Source organism: Corvus cornix, chromosome 8, assembly GCF_000738735.6.
Source record: "Corvus cornix cornix isolate S_Up_H32 chromosome 8, ASM73873v5, whole genome shotgun sequence".
Lineage (NCBI taxonomy): Eukaryota > Metazoa > Chordata > Aves > Passeriformes > Corvidae > Corvus > Corvus cornix.
In genome coordinates, this window is record NC_046338.1 from 26,910,855 (window position 1) to 26,929,034 (window position 18,180).

The 18,180-nt window shown below is 41.0% G+C and overlaps 1 protein-coding gene across 4 annotated transcripts in view; it reads left to right on the top strand.

The window, feature by feature from the left end:
* The window catches only part of SMG7 (SMG7 nonsense mediated mRNA decay factor), a 53,098-nt gene that overhangs the window by 13,799 nt on the left and 21,119 nt on the right, over positions 1 to 18,180 (top strand). For all 4 annotated transcript variants that reach the window (XM_039555727.1, XM_039555729.1, XM_039555728.1 and 1 more), the window contains exons 2-8: positions 8,328 to 8,359; positions 9,618 to 9,735; positions 10,750 to 10,882; positions 13,642 to 13,813; positions 14,645 to 14,716; positions 15,752 to 15,902; positions 16,237 to 16,372. In XM_039555727.1, coding sequence (XP_039411661.1) covers positions 8,328 to 8,359; positions 9,618 to 9,735; positions 10,750 to 10,882; positions 13,642 to 13,813; positions 14,645 to 14,716; positions 15,752 to 15,902; positions 16,237 to 16,372 — 814 coding nt within the window. The remainder of the gene's footprint in view (positions 1 to 8,327; positions 8,360 to 9,617; positions 9,736 to 10,749; positions 10,883 to 13,641; positions 13,814 to 14,644; positions 14,717 to 15,751; positions 15,903 to 16,236; positions 16,373 to 18,180) is intronic.

Sequence of the window (18,180 nt, forward strand, 5' to 3'; positions counted from 1 at the left end):
AAATCCCAGTAACTGACTCTTCTTTAATGATCATTTCCTCTGTGTCAGTCATTCCACCCTTACTGAGCATAAAGCTCAGCATTTGCCACTGTGTAAGGGGTAGTTTGAGGCAGGGATTGAGAGGAAGGGGTTCTGTAGGGAACACCAAAAATGAGCAAAATATCTGAGTTTTATATCCCATATATTAGTGGAGGTTGGAGACAGCAGGAAACTTGTAGAGCTGAAAGTCAGAGTTTAGATGCCGCAGTTGTTGCCCTCTTGATGCAAAGTGGAGTGGCCTTTCCAGAGGGAAATGTGTGTCACTGTTCTCCTGCTCTGTGGGCAGGCAAGAGGGCACATTTTATATGCATTGCAAGTGTGGCACTGGACTGATTGTAATTTCCTTCCTTTGAATTGGATTTTCTACGCTTGTCTGGGAGATCCCATGCAGCATCCAGGGAGGGCTGGTATCTGCTGCCTGACCTGATCGGGCTTCTGCAGGGCTGGCTTGAAGAGCAGAACTTTCTGAAACTGATTTGATGATACCCATCTGAAGCTAATCTCAATGCTTAGATTTTTGCGTTTTCCATAATTCTGGAAATGGTTTTCATAGTGCAAAAGCTGTTAAGTAAAATAATGTTCACTTATTTTAACATGTGTTGTCTTCAGTTTCCAGCCCCTTAACACAAGTGAAGGTTTTACCAAGTCAGGAACTGTAATATAGCAAATTACTGCTGGTGTTACTATACATTTATCACCACTGAGACCTGATAGTGTGCACTCTCATCAGGGTGGATTTGAAAGAGAAAAAAGGGCATAGTTCAGGGGGGTTTTGTTGTTGTTCAGAAAATAATTCTGTTGCTTCTCCTTGCTCAGTCTCAGAACGTTGTGGGAATTACTGTGGCAAGTTCAGTTGCAAACCTGTCACATCCTTCTTAGGGCCATAGTCCTAAGAACTGGTAACCCTTCTGTGTGCTTCCCCAAAGTTCCTTTTTGTGGGTAGTGAGGGAGCAGAGCTCTATGTTTTGGTGTCTTTCTTTAAGGGAGAGGGCTGTCAGTGGCTGAGAGGATTGGAGGGCAATCTTGGAGTTTTTGTGCACTTGTGCCTTTAAGATTGCCTTAGTTTTGAAAAATCTGCTTGTCTGAGGGATGGTATAAAGATTGGAGGAGATACACAGGTGGATGATGCATTTGATCTTAAATGTTTTTCCCTTTCACTTGTTCTCAGATCAGCTGCAAAGCCGACATATTGTCAGCCAGCGCAGTAAATGCGGTACTGTATGGATGTGCCAGGGTGTTCCATAGAAGTACTACTTTTTTTACTGTTTGTTATTGAATCTTGAAACGCCACACATATTAAGTATCCATTTATTATTTCCTAAGCATGCCTTTTTTATAGCTAATACTTATTACTATTACTAAACCAGAATTTTTTATACTGAAAATAGTGTCAGGGTTATCTATGGAGCTGCATTGTCAGCTCCTGGAAGGTAAACAAGGTAAAGATGACTGGAGTTTTTGTGCTTTTCTTTGTTGGGCAGCATCCATTTAGTCTGTTGTCTTTAGTAAAATTCCAGATAACTAGTAGGTCAAGATGACGAGTTAAAGAACAGCACAGTCAGTATTTTTAAAAAATGACTATGGAAAACACAGCTGAGCTTTCCTGAGCTAGTCCCAATGCTGTGTATTTATTGCCAGCTATTCTTGCTTGAATTGGAAAATATAGGTTGTTGGGTACATAGTTTTCAGGTTACTCTCTTGGCTTAAATTTTGGAGTTCTATGGCACAGATCCAGGCATATTGCTGATCCTGAACGACTGGACCCCATTTCTGAGGCATTTAGCTCATGTTCTGACTCCAGGTTGTTAAGGAGAGGGAGAGTGGAGACTGGTGGAGGCAGTGGAATGCCGGAAGCCTGAGCAGTGTAGGAGATTTGTACTTCCCTCTCTGTAGATTAAATCAGACATTAAGAACATAAGAACATAAAAACTTCCCTTAGGAGAGCTTTTACCTTTGGGGCACATAGTTTCAAAATTTTGGGACAAAGAAACTGACCTCCATGAAACTGGAGGAAGAAAATGAGTTTGAATGAAGCTGACTGCAAGGGTACTTCTACCCTTATCCAAGGAGGAGGATTGTCAGCTCTGATCAAACTTGGAAAGAGTTGCTTTTGGTAGTTACATTTTGAGGATGATTATTATGACTTGCTTCTAATAGAGGAGAAGGAGGGAAGATGGGATTAATAAGAACTCTGTTCTGTGTCCCCATTTCTCAACATCCTTCTTGGCTAAGGTGAGAACAGAAAAGGAATAGAGCAGGATTCCTTGTGGAGGGCATTCATATTCAGGTGGTGACTGCTTTGCTTTAATACCTACTTGCAGAAGTGTCGTTTGGTTAGGTTTTTTTTTTTACTGGTGATGAAATACTTGTTTCTATGGCTTTGATCTACAGCTGTAATCTGATTAAACTGCAGGTCAAGGAAATTAGCTTGACTTCAGCTGCCTGTGAGAGGAATAATAAGATTTAAATTAGCACATAAAATTGACAATAAGATGGTTCTGTTAAAGGTGTTTTTCATTGGCATGTGTGAGGAGTGTCCTTTCAAGGCACATGGAACATTTAATTCCATGACCCACAGCCTGAAGATCTCTTGCTACCTTGGTAAGAGTTGACATCACCCGATGACTGCCGGTACCCAATGCAAGCAATTCCAAAATTTTGTGCAAACTATAGTCATTTAAATTAGGTGGCAACACTTGAAATTTTGGAAAATTAAGAACTTGTTCTGTAGAGGTAAAGCTGTTAAAGTTGTTAAACAGTACATGTCTGATGCATGAGTAGGTAGAGTCTATACACTAATTAGTAAGTAAAATCTTCATTGGATGCGATACACCCCTGCAAAATCCTGATTCCATCCATTTGTCCTTTCAGGAAAAGGTGTGTGAGGCTGTTAACTGGAGCTGTTGTCTGAAGCCTGTTGTATTCAGGTGATGTTGAATTAATGGGTGAAGGAAAAATCAAAGATGAAGTTTATACACAAATTCCCTACTACTGTTATTCAGGCATAACCATCTGGGTTTATGCACAATCGTAAGATTGCTATAAAAATATTTCCCTTTGACAGGTCATAGAGATACAGTTATGGTCTACAAAACAGTTCAGGGAAGTCAGAGTTATCTTTCAGAACCCAACCTTTAGCTGTAAAGGATTAGTAGCCAGAGAGTCTCTAAACTCCCTAAACAGCCAATTTCCCCTAAAAATGCTGTGGAATATTCAGTGTCCATGCTGTTAGTGTTTCCAACTGCTTCCAGGTGCCCTGAATCAGCATGGGTATGCTTAAATACAGGCAAATAAAGGAAAAAACCCACAGAGTATTAAAACCATTATAAATTTTTGTTGAAGATAACTGTTACTTTGAGGAGAATCTAATATAGTTGCAGGGTGTTGCGTTGAAGCTCTGTCTGGGTCTGAGACTTGCCAAATATTGAAATTATGAAATTAAAATATTAATTTAAGTGTGCTTGACTTTTAATATGCTAGCGTAGAAAATTTACCTTTTCTATCCAAAATGTAATATTTCCCACATTTATTCTGTATATTCTCTGTATTTTTCTATTCCCTTTCAGAAGAATGAAAACTTTCTGGCAGTGCCCTGAATGAGCCTTGGGATCAGTCACCTCCTGCTAAGGCACATTAGGCTTCAGGTGCTTTTCATTGTGGTACAGTTTATGCACACACCTCCAGGAAAGAGAACTGCATGAGTATGAATTCCTGCTTGGAGTGAAACTCCTGACCATTTAATGTTTTTTAGTATGTAGAATCACAGAACATATGATTGGATTCTGATGGCTTTTATAAGCCCAGTTGCCTGGATTCATTGCCCATTTTAGTCCTGTAAATCCTCAATTACTTGGGGGGGGGGGGGGGGCGGGGTTGTGTTACTGAGATTTGATGAGGGAACTGATACAGCTGCTGATGCTTAGGGCTGCCAGGGGAAAATCGTGTGGAGTTCCCCTTCAGGCAGGGTGAAAGCAAAGTGTTGTGTTCCATGTTGGCTTTGTGAGGTCTGGGGTTTTCCATGGTTTTTGTAGAACTTGTCATGCCATAGCAGATCATGCCTGGTGCATCCTCACTGTGAAAATGAGAGAGGTGTGGTGTGAGGCTTGACTTTGCCCTCTTGGACTTTCAGAAATAGAGGATGGTAGCTGGATAACACAAAACTGCTGCTTTGAGAACTTGGACTTGATTTTATTTGCTTACCTGTGCTTGATAATGAAGCTTGTTAGCAAACCCCTGCTTCTGTGGAATGGATATAGCCCTATTAGAGATGCGGGGCGGTGTATGCAGAACTGAAAATTTGTGATTGAGTGCTTTGAATTATAGCAGAACTGAAGATTGATGTTGGAACAGAAATGGGTTCCAGTGGGGACAATGGCAAGATAGATCCATTTGTTTAATGATACACAAATGGAGTTGGAAGTCAGATGGCAACAAGAGGAAAACTTGAATAGAATAGTTAACCGAAGAAGTTGTATGATTTATTCTTATGAATTTAACATTAATTTAAGCAAACTTGCTCTAGTGTTAAAGAGTAAGTGGACTACATGATCTTTGATGTACCTGTCGGTGTGATGGGTTAAGCACTTCAAAATATGTATGGGAGAGACATCCCAATATTTGTGGGATTTTCTTTCTGTAGTGTTTAACTGCTTAAGGGAAACAACTTGTTTTCTTTTTCTGCTTTGGGAAAACTTAATTGATCAAGAATGGTAAAAACTTGGAAGAGGGAAAATGAAATGTGTCTTTCTTGTCTTCCTTTGCTAAGTCCAATGGTTCATTCCAGACTAAATGTAGCCTCTGAGTTCCAGCAAAACAGAATTTTATATACTCTCAGGTTCTTAAGAGAAGGAAAGTTTATTTTGTCTTCTGTGGGGACCTAAATTTTTATATATCTTATACCTGTAGAGCCTCAAGAGATGGTCCTGACTACTGTGTTTTAAAGTTTTGAAGCTTTTCAATTTTACGAATAAAATGAAAATTCCTTTAGCTATTAAACTTTTTTACTGAATTGGATGGGACACTGTTTTATTTCAGTTTAAAGTTTGGCTAAAGCACAGAGATGAATCTACATATTTGGTTAGGAGATTATGAAGAGTAGCTATTATGATATATCAATATCAAGGCAGTATGTGGAAATAATTGAAATATAATTTTTGAATTATGATTTGTCCTTATTTGGTTTTGGAGCAAAAAAAACTTAGGGAAGCTTGACTTGACTGAACTGCTGAGTCCAGCTGGGCAAGGAGGTACTTGAGAATATTCTTGAAATGATACAGTGTGTAAACAAGCCCTACCAGGTTTTCTAGCAGGCAACCTTTTTTGCCCCAGAATGAGTCAGTCTAATGTAAATTCAGTATGAGGTGGCACAATAAAATATATGGCCAAAAAAAGCTTGTTAAAAATGGGTGCTAGAAGGTGCCATTGGCACTGTGAGAAACTCTTTATCAGTCGTTACCAGTGAACTCCATTCGGTGCCCACTAGGAGTCCCTGAGCACCAGCAAGGGCTCATTGTGAAGTTTGTTTAAGTAAAGGGCAGTGCATCTTCTCTCTCTCGATGCTATTATTTTGCCACTGATGCAGAACAAATTTTGTACCCCTCTCAGCAGAGGCTGCCCCCTCTTATCCTGGCTTAGAATGCAGCTATTTGAAATAAATTGTTTCTAGGTGGAAATGAGAAGCAGCATGCTAATGTTAGACCTACTCTCCTAATTCCTTTGGCCTCTAGGAAGTATTGAAATAATTTCTATACATTTTATTAAATTAATTTTATTAAAAATTACAGCAACAATCCCTTCAGTGTAGCTTGCTGCAGTTTTATAAAATATAAAAGGCAGTCTGTGTTATGGCTGGTGAAGGGCTTGGTGCTAAAGTCTCTTGTTCTGTCAGCCCATGAATCTTCTCGTCCAAAAAAAAGTGTTTTAAATAAGTCTTTTTGGTAGAAGCACAGGTCTAGCCATATTATTAGGTCTGTGCATTTACAGAGAATCTGTCAGCAGTCACACTGATGTAGAGACTGAGGCTCTCTTCGTCTGAATTCTCTAGGCAACAGTGAGGGCAAGCTTTTGGGGGGAAAAAAGCACCTTTATATTTCCCCTTTTAAAGATTATACTTAGTGAAAGGTAGTTCTGTACAAGTAATTTCCAGAGGAGTAGTTCTTGGCTTTTAAAGGGAAGAGGCTTTCTTTGTGCCTGGAGGAGAATTCTGGGCTTGTGTTTGTGGGCGCAGTGCTGTGTGTCCTGCTGGGGCTGAACCTCTCAGCATTCTTGGCTTTGGCAGCACAGATCATGTTCTCAGCTCAGAGTTCACAGCACTGGAAGATGTTTGAAGCATGAGCCAGACTGTAGGAACTTGGTGGCTGTTCAAAAAAGTGAGATTCCAGCACCTGAGCAAGTCAGCTTTTCCTTGGGAGCAGTGGCATTGCTGGCTGCCAAGTCCCAGCACCAGGGATTTGGCTCAGCTCTGTGCCTGACTGGATTTGCAGGTGAGCAGCGCACGGGCTGCCAAGGCACAGCATGCAGAGGAGATTCCTGTCCCTCCTCGCCTCTTCTTGGTTCTGTGGGGGACAGGATCTGCTCATTCCCATCCTGCTTGCTGCAGCCACAGAGAGCCACCACTTAGGTGCCGTTTGCTACCTCTGTGTGGATGAGGAAGAAATGTTTCTTAGGCTATCAGCTTTCTCCTGACACAATAGCTGAAATTTGCATTGCTTGTCTCCGGTATCTCTTCTTCCAGTGTTCCCTGCTTTTCGGAGTTAAAAAACCATATTCACACCTTCTTGAAATAAGTAAACTGAAAGAAGTTGTCTTAAAGGCATTAAATTTGGATCAGGTGAGGAACATACAGATTCACTTTTGATACCAGTTAGATGTTCTTGCCTTTTGTCTTTGACTTTTGTTCTTGACAATTAAAGCTCTTGGGGCATCCCATTGCTTCTTGGATGGTACACTGTGGTGGCTGTGGTGAGCTGCTATAGATAATGCTTGCATTTAATAAATAAATTTTGTGAGGGGACTTACCAATATACATCTTCCTAGTGATGTATATCCTATTCTGATACCTTTTTAATTCTCATGTGGACCTCAAAACCTTCCCTATAATTTGTGGCCCATAGGTAGATCCCAGAACAAACTGAAAAACTGTTTACAGTCACTACAACTTCACATTGCCAAGAGAAAGTATATGCTGGTTTCTGCAGCCTCTGTAGGGATTAGGTGGTGCTTTCTGCTGGCTCTCCATTCTTTTCCAAGCTGGCATCTGATATTCATGTTAGGCACAGCATGTCTTCCATCTTTTTTTTTTTTTTGGTTTGGTTTGGTTTTTTTTTGCTGAGGCAGGTGAAGGGAGCATTTCATATGCTGGGAGGATTCCATGTCTGGTGTGGAAAGCTTGCATGATCCAAATCTATGTCACCACTTGAGTGTAGCGAGAGCAGAGGGAAATGTCCCACCCAAACCCAGCCAAACCAGGCAGTCTTGTCTTCCCTCTGCCAGCCCTGGGTTGTGTCCGTCGGGCCAGCAGTGCTGCTCCTTGAAGCTTTATGTACTGCTGACAGTATTTAACTGTAGTACCTCCGTTTCCTGCTCCTGCTGGACACTGACCATTCAGAAATATTTATTTATTGAAGGCTGCCCCAGTGTTCCTCTTTTTGGGAAGCTATTTGCCAACCTCCACCAGCAGTGGGGATTTGCAGTGGATGCTCAGTGCAGGAGTTGCAGATAGTCACTGTCATTCTTTCTGTGTGTACTGTGTGGTTTTTTTCCTTGAAAACCTGATCAAAGCATTACTTCAGGGAAGCAGTTCGAGGAAGAGAGGTAATTGGGGAAGTCTTTATCCCTTCTCCCAACGAAAACTTGTGCAGCATGGGGGGCAGGAGGGCTGTGCCAGTGTGCTGACAGACACTGACAGGAGTTTGTGTTGCTCTGACTGTTGGCTCCTGCATTTCACGTGTGACAACTAAGAGTTGATATCAAATTCCCAGGTAAGTGGTATCACTAATGTTGGCAGGACACTGCAGCCACGTAAAGCTTAAAATGTAAACCATAATGCAAGCGTTTTTAGTTTGTAATTGTTCAGAAAGAGGCATAAGCAGGGAAAAGTGAACAGTTGACTGCTGTTATGGGATGAGCTAAAAGCAGTCATGCTGTTGAACAACAGTAATTCAAATCCTGCATGGGATGAACTAGAGCAGATTCACCATTTGTAAGCAGATTCACCATTTCATGAATGTGCTTTGGCATAATTCAATTATTTTGATCTGTTTCTAATTTGTCTTACTGATTTCTTACAGGCAGGCAGAAGTCCTGAAGGCTGACATGACAGGTAATTGCCTTTATTATACAGTTGATCTAGCTTATTAATAATATTTGATTCCTGGTTTTGTTTTCCTTTTGTGGTCCTTTTGCTTATCATTCCTAAGAATTTTCTGGAAAGTGTGTGACCTTATGTTAAAGGCTTGTCCTCTGTATATAAATTAATAAATAGTATTTTAACTACTGTGCCCCTTTTGCCTGTACCTAATACATATTTTTGAAGTTGACTTTGGATGTTCTAAGCATTTGGAGATGAAGGTCGTATCTCTGCTTCTCTCGGAGACTCCTGCCCAAACTAGCACAGAAACTGCTGTACTTTGGATTAGCCAGGAAAAAAAAACTGGGTGGTTTCAAGGACGGAGGTGATGGAAATGCTGATCTGAGCACTACCATGTGATGTGAAAGTGCAGCCCTGGATGCAGTGAAATGCTATGAGCTGTGATTTAAGCTGTACGTATTAGTGGGAAAAGGGAATGGTTTATATTAATGCATCCAGCCCTGCAGTACTAGCTTCCCTCATGAACCTTTGTTCAGCTGTGCTTGCCACCTTGTTGTAGTGAAAGTAGCAGGCTGCTGTAGTCCCCATAGGAATATTAAAACCACCTGGATCCACCTAAGCCAGCAGGAGTGGCTCCACCATCAGCATCAGGATTGTTTCCCTGGGGTGAGGCCCAAAGGTGATTGTAGAAGCCATGGGAAATTGGACTGTGTAACTCAATAGCAGGGAGCAGTGTTTGCACTCACCGTCTGGAATGGAGAACAGATGGCTACTGAAGAATTAGAAAATGGCAAGCATGCAGCAGTACTTGCCCACGGTGTTCTGTAAATACCAACAGCGTGTGTCCGTGCACTGTTGTATTTAGCATCCCTCCATGGATTTATTGTCTGCTAATTATTTTCAGGCTGCACTGGAAATTTTTCTAAATTCATCCAGTAGCAAGAAATTCTGCAGTTTAATAACTTACGGAGAACCACGTCCTCCTATTGGTTTTGCTTTTTAACTTGCCAGCTGCTAACTTTGTTCACATCTAGTTCTAATGTTGTAGGAGTAATCAGTTGTAATCAGTGAGCACTCAACCTTCAACCCATTTGTAGTTCTTGTATTTGACTACTCTGAGGAAATTGATAAAAGCAGGTGTTTGGTGGTGTGTATCTTACACTGAGCTCTATTCTTTCATTTGGTAAATGAGTGAAAAATCAGAGTAACTCCATAAATTTGTGTGTTACAAAAACCGTTGTGTCTTTGGTTTTTTTTCTTTCTTGTCCAGATTCGAAGCTGGGTCCAGCAGAAGTCTGGACATCCAGACAGGCTCTACAGGACTTATATCAAAAAATGCTAGTGACTGATTTGGAATATGCTTTAGATAAAAAAGTGGAGCAGGACCTGTAAGTACCTCACTGAATTTGTGTGTATGTATGTAATCTGGGTTGGGGAGCAGGAAACCTTGAGACTTCCAGAAAAGCAATTGTATCCTATGGAATGGTTGTCTTACTTCCTTTAAAATAGGAACTGTGCTGTGGGTGAAGCATGAGAATACACTGCAGAGCTGATGCAGAGTATTCAGTAGGTGGTTAGTGTTTTACCTCTGGCAATTCAGAAGCAGCCATGTCATACAGGATTGGGTTTTGGAGGGCCAGATGGACGTGGAGAAGCTAAGGAGCACCAGTCTGCTCTGCTGTCAGGGAAGGGCTGAAGTCTGCATTTTCCAGAAAGGAGGAAATTTGCCTGATGTAATCACTTGGAGCTTTGAGCAAAGTCTAACAGGAGCTGAGTAGTTGCTGAAGAGCCACCTTTTAAGCCCTGTGAGGTAGAGCTGGGCAGAGGGAGGGGAATAATCAGGGGAGAACTTCATGGGTTGCTAATAACACCTTAAGAATCAGGGGAAGATCCAGCTGGGTTTTCTCCATGCCCCGAATCCATTCCCTGTTATTTAAGGTGCAGACATGGGTTGTAGTAAGTTTAGTTAACAGAAGCATGCGGTTCTTTCAGCACTGAGGAAAGCCAGATGAGTAGGCTGGCTGAGTTGTCCTGTCCATGCTTCCAGTTACTGAATGGTTTTTAACCCTCATTTCTGTACCAGACATCTTGTTTTAGGGAGGGACTTCTATGCTGCCTAAAAAAGAATAATTGCAAGCAAATATTAATGATGTTAGTGTTAGTCATATACATATATATACATGTATATGTTAGCTATATATATCAGGATCTGTTTCCCTAGATACGAGAGGTGAGGAAAGGTGGTTATTCCATGTGTAACATTTGTTCTCATCTGAATGTCGCCTGAATTTGAATATTTTTCATGTCTGATGCTATGTAATTAAACAGTTCTTTCCTGTTACTTATACCATCTGCATAAGACACTTCCAAAGTAAAAAGGTAAATGCTTCTTTTATTTTCAGTTGGAATCATGCCTTTAAAAATCAGATCACGACGCTCCAGGGTCAGGCAAAAAACAGAGCAAATCCGAATCGGAGCGAAGTTCAGGCAAACCTTTCTCTCTTTTTAGAGGCAGCTAGTGGCTTCTACACACAGGTGAGTTGCACAAAGTAGAGGATGGGTGGAGGATCAGTTTTAAGTGGGTAAAATCTGTTCTTTGCCCTTAGCTTAGGAAACTGCTGCTGTATTGGATTGAGCAGTGCACCTTGCTAACCCTGGTGCTCTAAGCAGGAGATACCTGCAGAGCTGGTGATGGGTTTTCTTTTGATCAGTCTTGAGCTGAAACTTCTGTGCATCTGGTTGTTGTTTTGGTGCAATTTAAGTTCCTTTCTAATAGAATCTGTTTTAAAGTCTAAACCCCACTGTTTTGGGTCAAATGTCCATTTCTTACTGTGTTCTGCTTTGACTGCTCAGAGCAATTATAAAGCAGCAAGAAAGGGTAGAATGATACTTCTTTGTGCTGTTTCTTGCTTTATGGCTGCATCTGTTGCCTTCTTGAACTACTTCCTGTGTGAATCCTCTAACTATTAGGTCTAGTGTTTACTGGCTCTCCAGTCCCCTCTTAAAGTCCTTTACTCTGTCTCCGCAGTGACCTGTGGTGTCTTTTAATTGTAATGTCTTACAGAAATGATGACACAAAAAACCTCGAGCCCAGCAGATGAGTTAGTTGATGATTTCATTGTACTCTTGGTTCTTTTTTTCTGCCATTTCTGTAATAATTCCCATTTGGCTTCTCATTCCAGTGTATGTGTTTGTGGACCATTGCCTTAATTCCTTTTCATTCGCTGTATAGGGAAGGATAAGCAAGGATAGTCAGTTTGTTCTTGGATTAAGTTACTCAGGAACAGAAATATGTGCAGAAAACGCAGATGCACAGGATGCGTGCGATGGCGTAATGTTTTGTTCTTTGCCCCTTCCTTGTGACTCCTAACACTGATGATAAGCACTGAAGCGTAAGTCTTTATTTTCAACAACAATTAGAACAATTAATTCACTTCTAGGAACTTTTCTTCCCCTAAAGTAAAACTATATTGTTGACTGCTCTTGGGCTAAGAATCTTTTGCAAGGTTTTCAGTTAGTTGCCAAAGGAGTGTGATATGTATTCATATACTTATTTCTTACTGACATATTTTTGCCCACACTCTTTCTCCTATGTTAGCTTTCATTAGATTTCAGCTTTAAATTATGGAGAATAAGACTGTGTATGATAATGCCCTTAACAAAGAAAACTTGCCTTTCTTTCCTTTTTTGCCCTCATTTGGTGTCTGCTTCAACAGCATTGTGGTTGCTGAATCCTCTCGCAGTGTTCAGAGTAAACTTCGTCATGACTAATTTACAGTGTCTTCATCTTACAGTACTCACAGTTGTACTGAGTAGTATATTTGTGCTGTATCAATTCCTAGTTGGATTCCAGACATCTGCAAGGCCAGCCCCAGGCTGCCCATGTGGCTATCCTTTTTTCCACTTCAGCATTGCTTTTTGGAAAGCTGCTTATTGGAAGCAGCCAGTTTGACAGGCTGTCATGGTTGCCAAGGGCTTTCTACCATCTACATTGTTTGTCTTGCAAAAGCCTTGTTCTTTCCTACAGTGGATCAGGGAGTTTTTCTGAGTTTGACACTGATGTTAATCACATTTTCAGTCTAAAGCCTTCGCTGAGCCAGGGTACCTGTTCTCCAGCTGTGAGGCCTCCACAAGTGACATCTTTGAAAGAGAGTATGAATTTTCTTAATTTGGTGTCTTTGAAGATGTCAAGTTGCTCTCTTTTATCCAGATTTCATCTGTGAGATCCTCTTATTTCGGGATTTTTGTTTACTGTATAAAGACAGAGCCAAAGGGGAGGGAGATGTAACACAAACCTCTTTCTGCAGCAAACAAAAGCATCGCGTCACATGTTTAGCTGTTGACAGACTGTGTGTCTCTGTCAGCCATGGGGTTTCTCTGTGCCTTTATGTGGAAGTGCAACCCTGATGCAGGTCTGTTTTATTTGGAGACTGAGCATGTTTCCAGGTGGGAGAAAGTCTGTCATTTCTTACCTGCATTTTTAACCCTTTAACTCTGTCCAACAAACACTCTTCACTCTGGTTACTGTTACTTTGCAGAGTCTGTTAGGAGTCTGTTGGAGTCTGTTAGGAAAAACTTCAAAAGCACTGAGTAGGATGACAGAGTTGAGGTTTTCCTTCAATCAGCTTTTGAAATATTTGATCAAGTAGCTGATGCCTTGTTCCTTGAAAGAGTCTCCCTGTTGGCTTAGCACAAATATTTATTGACAGCTCAACCACTGAACATTTGTACTGCCTTGCGTTGCTTACAAACTTGGTTATGTTTCAGCTTCTTTCTAAAGTTTAAGTTGGGATAGTGCAGTTGGAAGTTGGAACAAGCTGCTTTGGAGGGAGAGGGATATTCCTTTCTATTATTTTCAGAGAACAGTGTCACTTCAAGGTATAAAACCCACTGTGTTCCTCTTCAGTGTCCCACTGAAAAAACAAAACAAACAAAAAGAGAAAGCAAAACCATAAAACCCAACAATATCTGTAGACTTCCCATAGTCAATCTCCACTGATAAATCCTTGGTGATTTAAATATCATGAGGATTGAGTTGCTTACTGGTTTGGGATGCAGAGCTTTTTCTTACTGGGCAGATGAACACAGTGGACACAATGGAACTCAGTGAATTCCATATGGAGAATGTATTTTAAAGTCTCATTTTCAATAACTTGAGCTTGTTCACCTCAAATATATTTGGGTCATCTGTGGTGAGCTCACCTCCGAGTGGTGCTCTGTTAGTTTTGTGACTTGTTTTGATGCCTTTCCAATGCTTGTCTTGAGCTGCTACTGACCCAGCCCTGTTTTTGCAGCTATTACAGGAACTGTGCACAGTTTTTAACGTAGACCTGCCGTGCCGTGTGAAGTCTTCCCAGCTGGGGATCATTAGCAATAAACAGACGCACACCAGCACTATTGTGAAGCCACAGTCCAGCTCCTGCTCCTACATCTGCCAGCACTGCCTTGTCCACCTGGGAGATATCGGTGAGTTTCAGAAGGAAAAGGCTGGGACATGGAGTTCTGTCTGTGTTTGGCTTCCAGAGAGGGATCTGCACACACCGTGGCAACTGCTGGAGCAAGTGTGCTCCACTTTAGTTGCTAGTTGCTGATTGTGCCTTTGGTGGTTGCTGCAGGGGGAAAGATCTGGGAAGAAATGCTGTTCAGACTTTTCTAGTGTATGTTACACGTTAAAACATGGAGACAGTTAATCACTGGCTTTCTAGTGATCTGCTAGAGTCTTGTCTTGTAGCATTCTAATCATGTTCTAGCTGGTAGGCACAGGGAAATGCTGAAACTGGTAACTATTACAAAAGCTTTTTGCAGCGGGCTAGCACACTTCTCCATCCCAGAACACTTAACATCCAGTGTACAACGGCACCAGTTAGAAATCCAGCCTTTCATAAATGGGGTTTCTTTTTTACATTAAGTTCACAGGTTTATTTCTTTCTTGATCTGAGTAAAACTTTGTGTTGTAGAAAGTTCTCTTTTCACAAGAATCTGCAGTTGCTTTTGGAGCAACCTAAAAATAGATCTAGTTGGTGATCATGCAAAGAGGGATGAAAAATATTTTTAGTTCTCTGTATGTGGTGTTCTTGGCACTGTTGTCCCTAAGACAGTCTTAGGTCCGAGACAAAACAGCCACCGCAGAATTGATTGTGTCAAATCTGGGTGCTGTTTGGTGTAACTGTACATTCTTCTGATGCGTATTTCTGAAATACTAATGAAATACTCTTCGGGTAAGTTGCATTTTGTGAAAGTAACTGCAGGGGAGTGGAATTTTGTGCCTCAACTTGGGTTTTTTTGCTGTTTTCTTAGCTCGCTATAGGAATCAGACCAGCCAGGCAGAGTCTTACTATAGACATGCAGCTCAGCTTGTCCCTTCTAATGGTGAGTCTGGGATAACTTTTCAGTTCATATTCCAAAGGAAGATTTGGGATATTGTTTTCTTCTGTGGCAGTCAAAAACCTGGGCTTTTACATAAATACCCCTCCCCAAATTCTCCGAACAACCATACAACAAAGCCTGACCCATCAGTAAATCATTTAGATAATGGTTATTTGCATGATCTGTGTTGCTTCCTTTTTGTGCAGATGTAGAAACAAGGAAGGTAATTCACAGCTTTACTCCAAGGCTTCGCTACTACTGTACTCTGTTACATTCATACGTTATAAAGTACAATTAATGAAAACTTGCTTTACACCACCAATGTTTTTTTCTTTTATTATTTATGCCCATGTCAATTTATAAAGTTTAGTAGCTAAAATTGTATTTTTCAAGTTGCTGATGTGAGTTGGTTCAGGGATCTAGCTTTTTAGCTATTGTCTTCCAGTGGCCCAAAATGTAGGGATAGTGAGAGAAGGGTAAATTGCTTTTGAGCTAGGCTGCTGAAACCAGTAATTCAATTTTTTTAACCAGTTGCATTCTAACTGCAGAATTCTCTGTATTTTAAACTCCCTAGGCAAAAAAATATGAAATGTTGAAAAGGAAGTAAAACTGGGCTAGCTTTTGTCCAATAGACGAAGATAAATCATTGGTGATGAAAGCTTGGTTCTGACAGTATTTTATTATTTAGACAAAATACAACCAAACAAAAACTCAAACCCCAGAAACGAACAAGCAAATAAAACCAAACAGAAACCCCCATACCCAATCCTTCCCCATACAAAGTAAAAAAAACCCCAAAAACCCAAAAAACAAAACAAAAAAGAAAATCCAAACAGCTGCTGCACCACAAATTCAGAAGCTCAGAAGCTTTTTGACTGAAGTGGTACAGATCTGAGGCTGGGGCAAAAGGGTCAGCAGATGGATCTGAGCCTTGTCTGTTGAAGAACTGAGAACTTCATGCTCCCTTTCCAAGTGACCACATGGACTCTGAAATCTAGCATATTTCCCTCCAGGACAACTTGTCTTTTTCTCCCTTAGGTCAGCCTTATAATCAGTTGGCTATCCTAGCTTCTTCCAAAGGAGACCACTTGACCACAATTTTCTACTACTGCAGAAGCATTGCTGTGAAATTTCCTTTCCCAGCTGCCTCCACTAACCTACAAAAAGCACTTTCTAAAGCACTGGAAAGGTGAGACTAAGAGTAAATTATTGCCACTCAGATAAGCTGGAAGAGACTTCTTCTAAAAGTACCTGCCTTGCCAGAAGTTATTCATATTTGACAGTGGAAACAGAAATCCCTCAACCGTTGGCCAGTCAGAGCATCCTCACAGGTGTATGCAACAAAGAATAGTTTGTGAGGCTCCTGACTGTGATTAGTGAATACAGGAAATAAGCATATTGTGCCAACATGAAAAATAGCTTTGCATGGACATTCCTCCTTCATTTTGGAATAATTCTGTAATGTTATGTGCAGCTGTGTGTAATTCCAAAGACTGAATCAGGTATTTCTATTCTAAATGCAGTCGTGATGAGGTGAAGACTCGATGGAGCGTGTCTGACTTCATCAAGGCATTTATTAAATTTCATGGCCATGTGTACCTGAGTAAGAGCTTGGAGAAGCTGAGCCCTCTTCGAGAAAAGCTGGAAGAACAGTTCAAGGTTAGTCCTAACAACATATTAATTAGTATATTGAGGAAAATATTTTTAGCAGCTGAGTTCTGAAATTACAGTCCAGTAATAATTCTTTCACATGATAAAATACAGGAAACTCAAGTATCTAGTTAGGGAAGGTTTGCATTGCAGCTAACACTGGATAGTTCTAGTAACTTCTGCCAAGATTAGGGCTTTTTCCCATTTTGCATGTGGTCCATTGTTGGTGGAGATACAGGAGAAATCAGTGACCACTCTTGATTCTCTGCTCTTTAACCTGGATGATTCTTGGATACCTGTGAAAAGCTCTTGATTCATCTGTAAAGTCTTGGCTTGGTGGCCTGAGGAATTTTGAGAGCTTCATTTTTTGGATGGCTTTCATTCACTCCCAGTGGTTATTAAGGCTGCTTTTAATCTGCCTCAGAAAACTTGCCTCTCCTGTTAGCAATTTGCCCTTAAAAAGTGTCCCATACAACCTTAGTGTGTGCAGACTAGAACTATGTGGAACACGTTTCCCATGGAAAATCCAGGAGTCCCATTGATTACATACTCAGCTCATTATGTTGGACAATACAGCAATGATTGAAACAAAAGAATTTTGGAAGGTATTTATGCAAAGTAGTAGCATTTCAGAGAGGACATTGTGTTAACTGGTAAATGCCTTTTGGAAACTGATCTGCCTCAACTTCCTAATTTGTGGAAAAGAAGCAGGGAGGATGGATATGTTCAGCAGAAGAGTGGATGCTTTTCAAAAATAGGAAAGGGGAACATGGTCTGAGCAATATAAAAATATCACAAATATTCTTCACAGTGTCCTTTTCCATATTTTTGTCTTGAATTGTGCTGCTACAGCCAGGTTCACACTGTCTTTAAAATAAATTTATAAAACCACAGAATTTGCTGTGAATTAACTTGCAATGTGGGCTACTCCCACCCTGGCAGGTAATGTTGTTTCAAAATGTAGTAATTGTATCTCTCTGTGTGTGTTGCTGGCTGTTGAGCAAGTACTGCTTTTCCCACTGTGCTTATAATCAATAATTATGAGCATTGCTCAGGCATGTGGAACATTCTTCACTTTCTGAACTGATACAGGGTGTTAAAGCAGGTAATTGAGCCCAGATTTGTTGCTTAGATTACCTTTCTTGGTTTATATTATGCAACATAAGGCCTAATTTATGAGAGATCAACTCTTTTGGCCTCAACGAGTTGAATGTGGATGTGAAGTTGGCTGTATGGTAGTGAATCAGTTTAACTTTGTGGCTGATCTTAACTCTGAGGAGAGCAGTTGCAGGGTTGGGAGTGTTCAGTCAGGCCCTGGGTGCTGCTGCTGGCAGGTCTGCCAATCTCAGTTGTCAGCTGTACGGTGCTTCTTCATGCCCTAGTTGAGGGAGTCAAGGGTGAATGTGGAGCTTAAACCTTTAACACTAATTAATCTACCTGCTTCCCTGATTGTTGTGTCTGAAGATACGTTGGCTGAGATTTAGGATACCTCCTTTTTTTTCCCCACAAAAAGCCTTGAAGTCTCTTTTCCTGTCCTGAGAAAGGTGTATTTTCCAGCATAGTTACTGAAAGGCATCTGTAAATAGCTCTCGCTGTTTTAGTCTGCCAAGGCATTCCGTGACCCATGAAGTCAGGTGTGGAATTAGTCTTTAATGCATAACCATGCAATAGTTAAATTTTCCTGGGGTGCTTTTTTAAAATGTCACCTTCTCCATGCTGGTTCTTTGACAGGCAGACAAACCCAGTGGGTCTATGGGCCTTTGCAGTGCTGTTACTATGCATTCAAAATTGCACTTGCTCTGGAAGGGAACCGTATG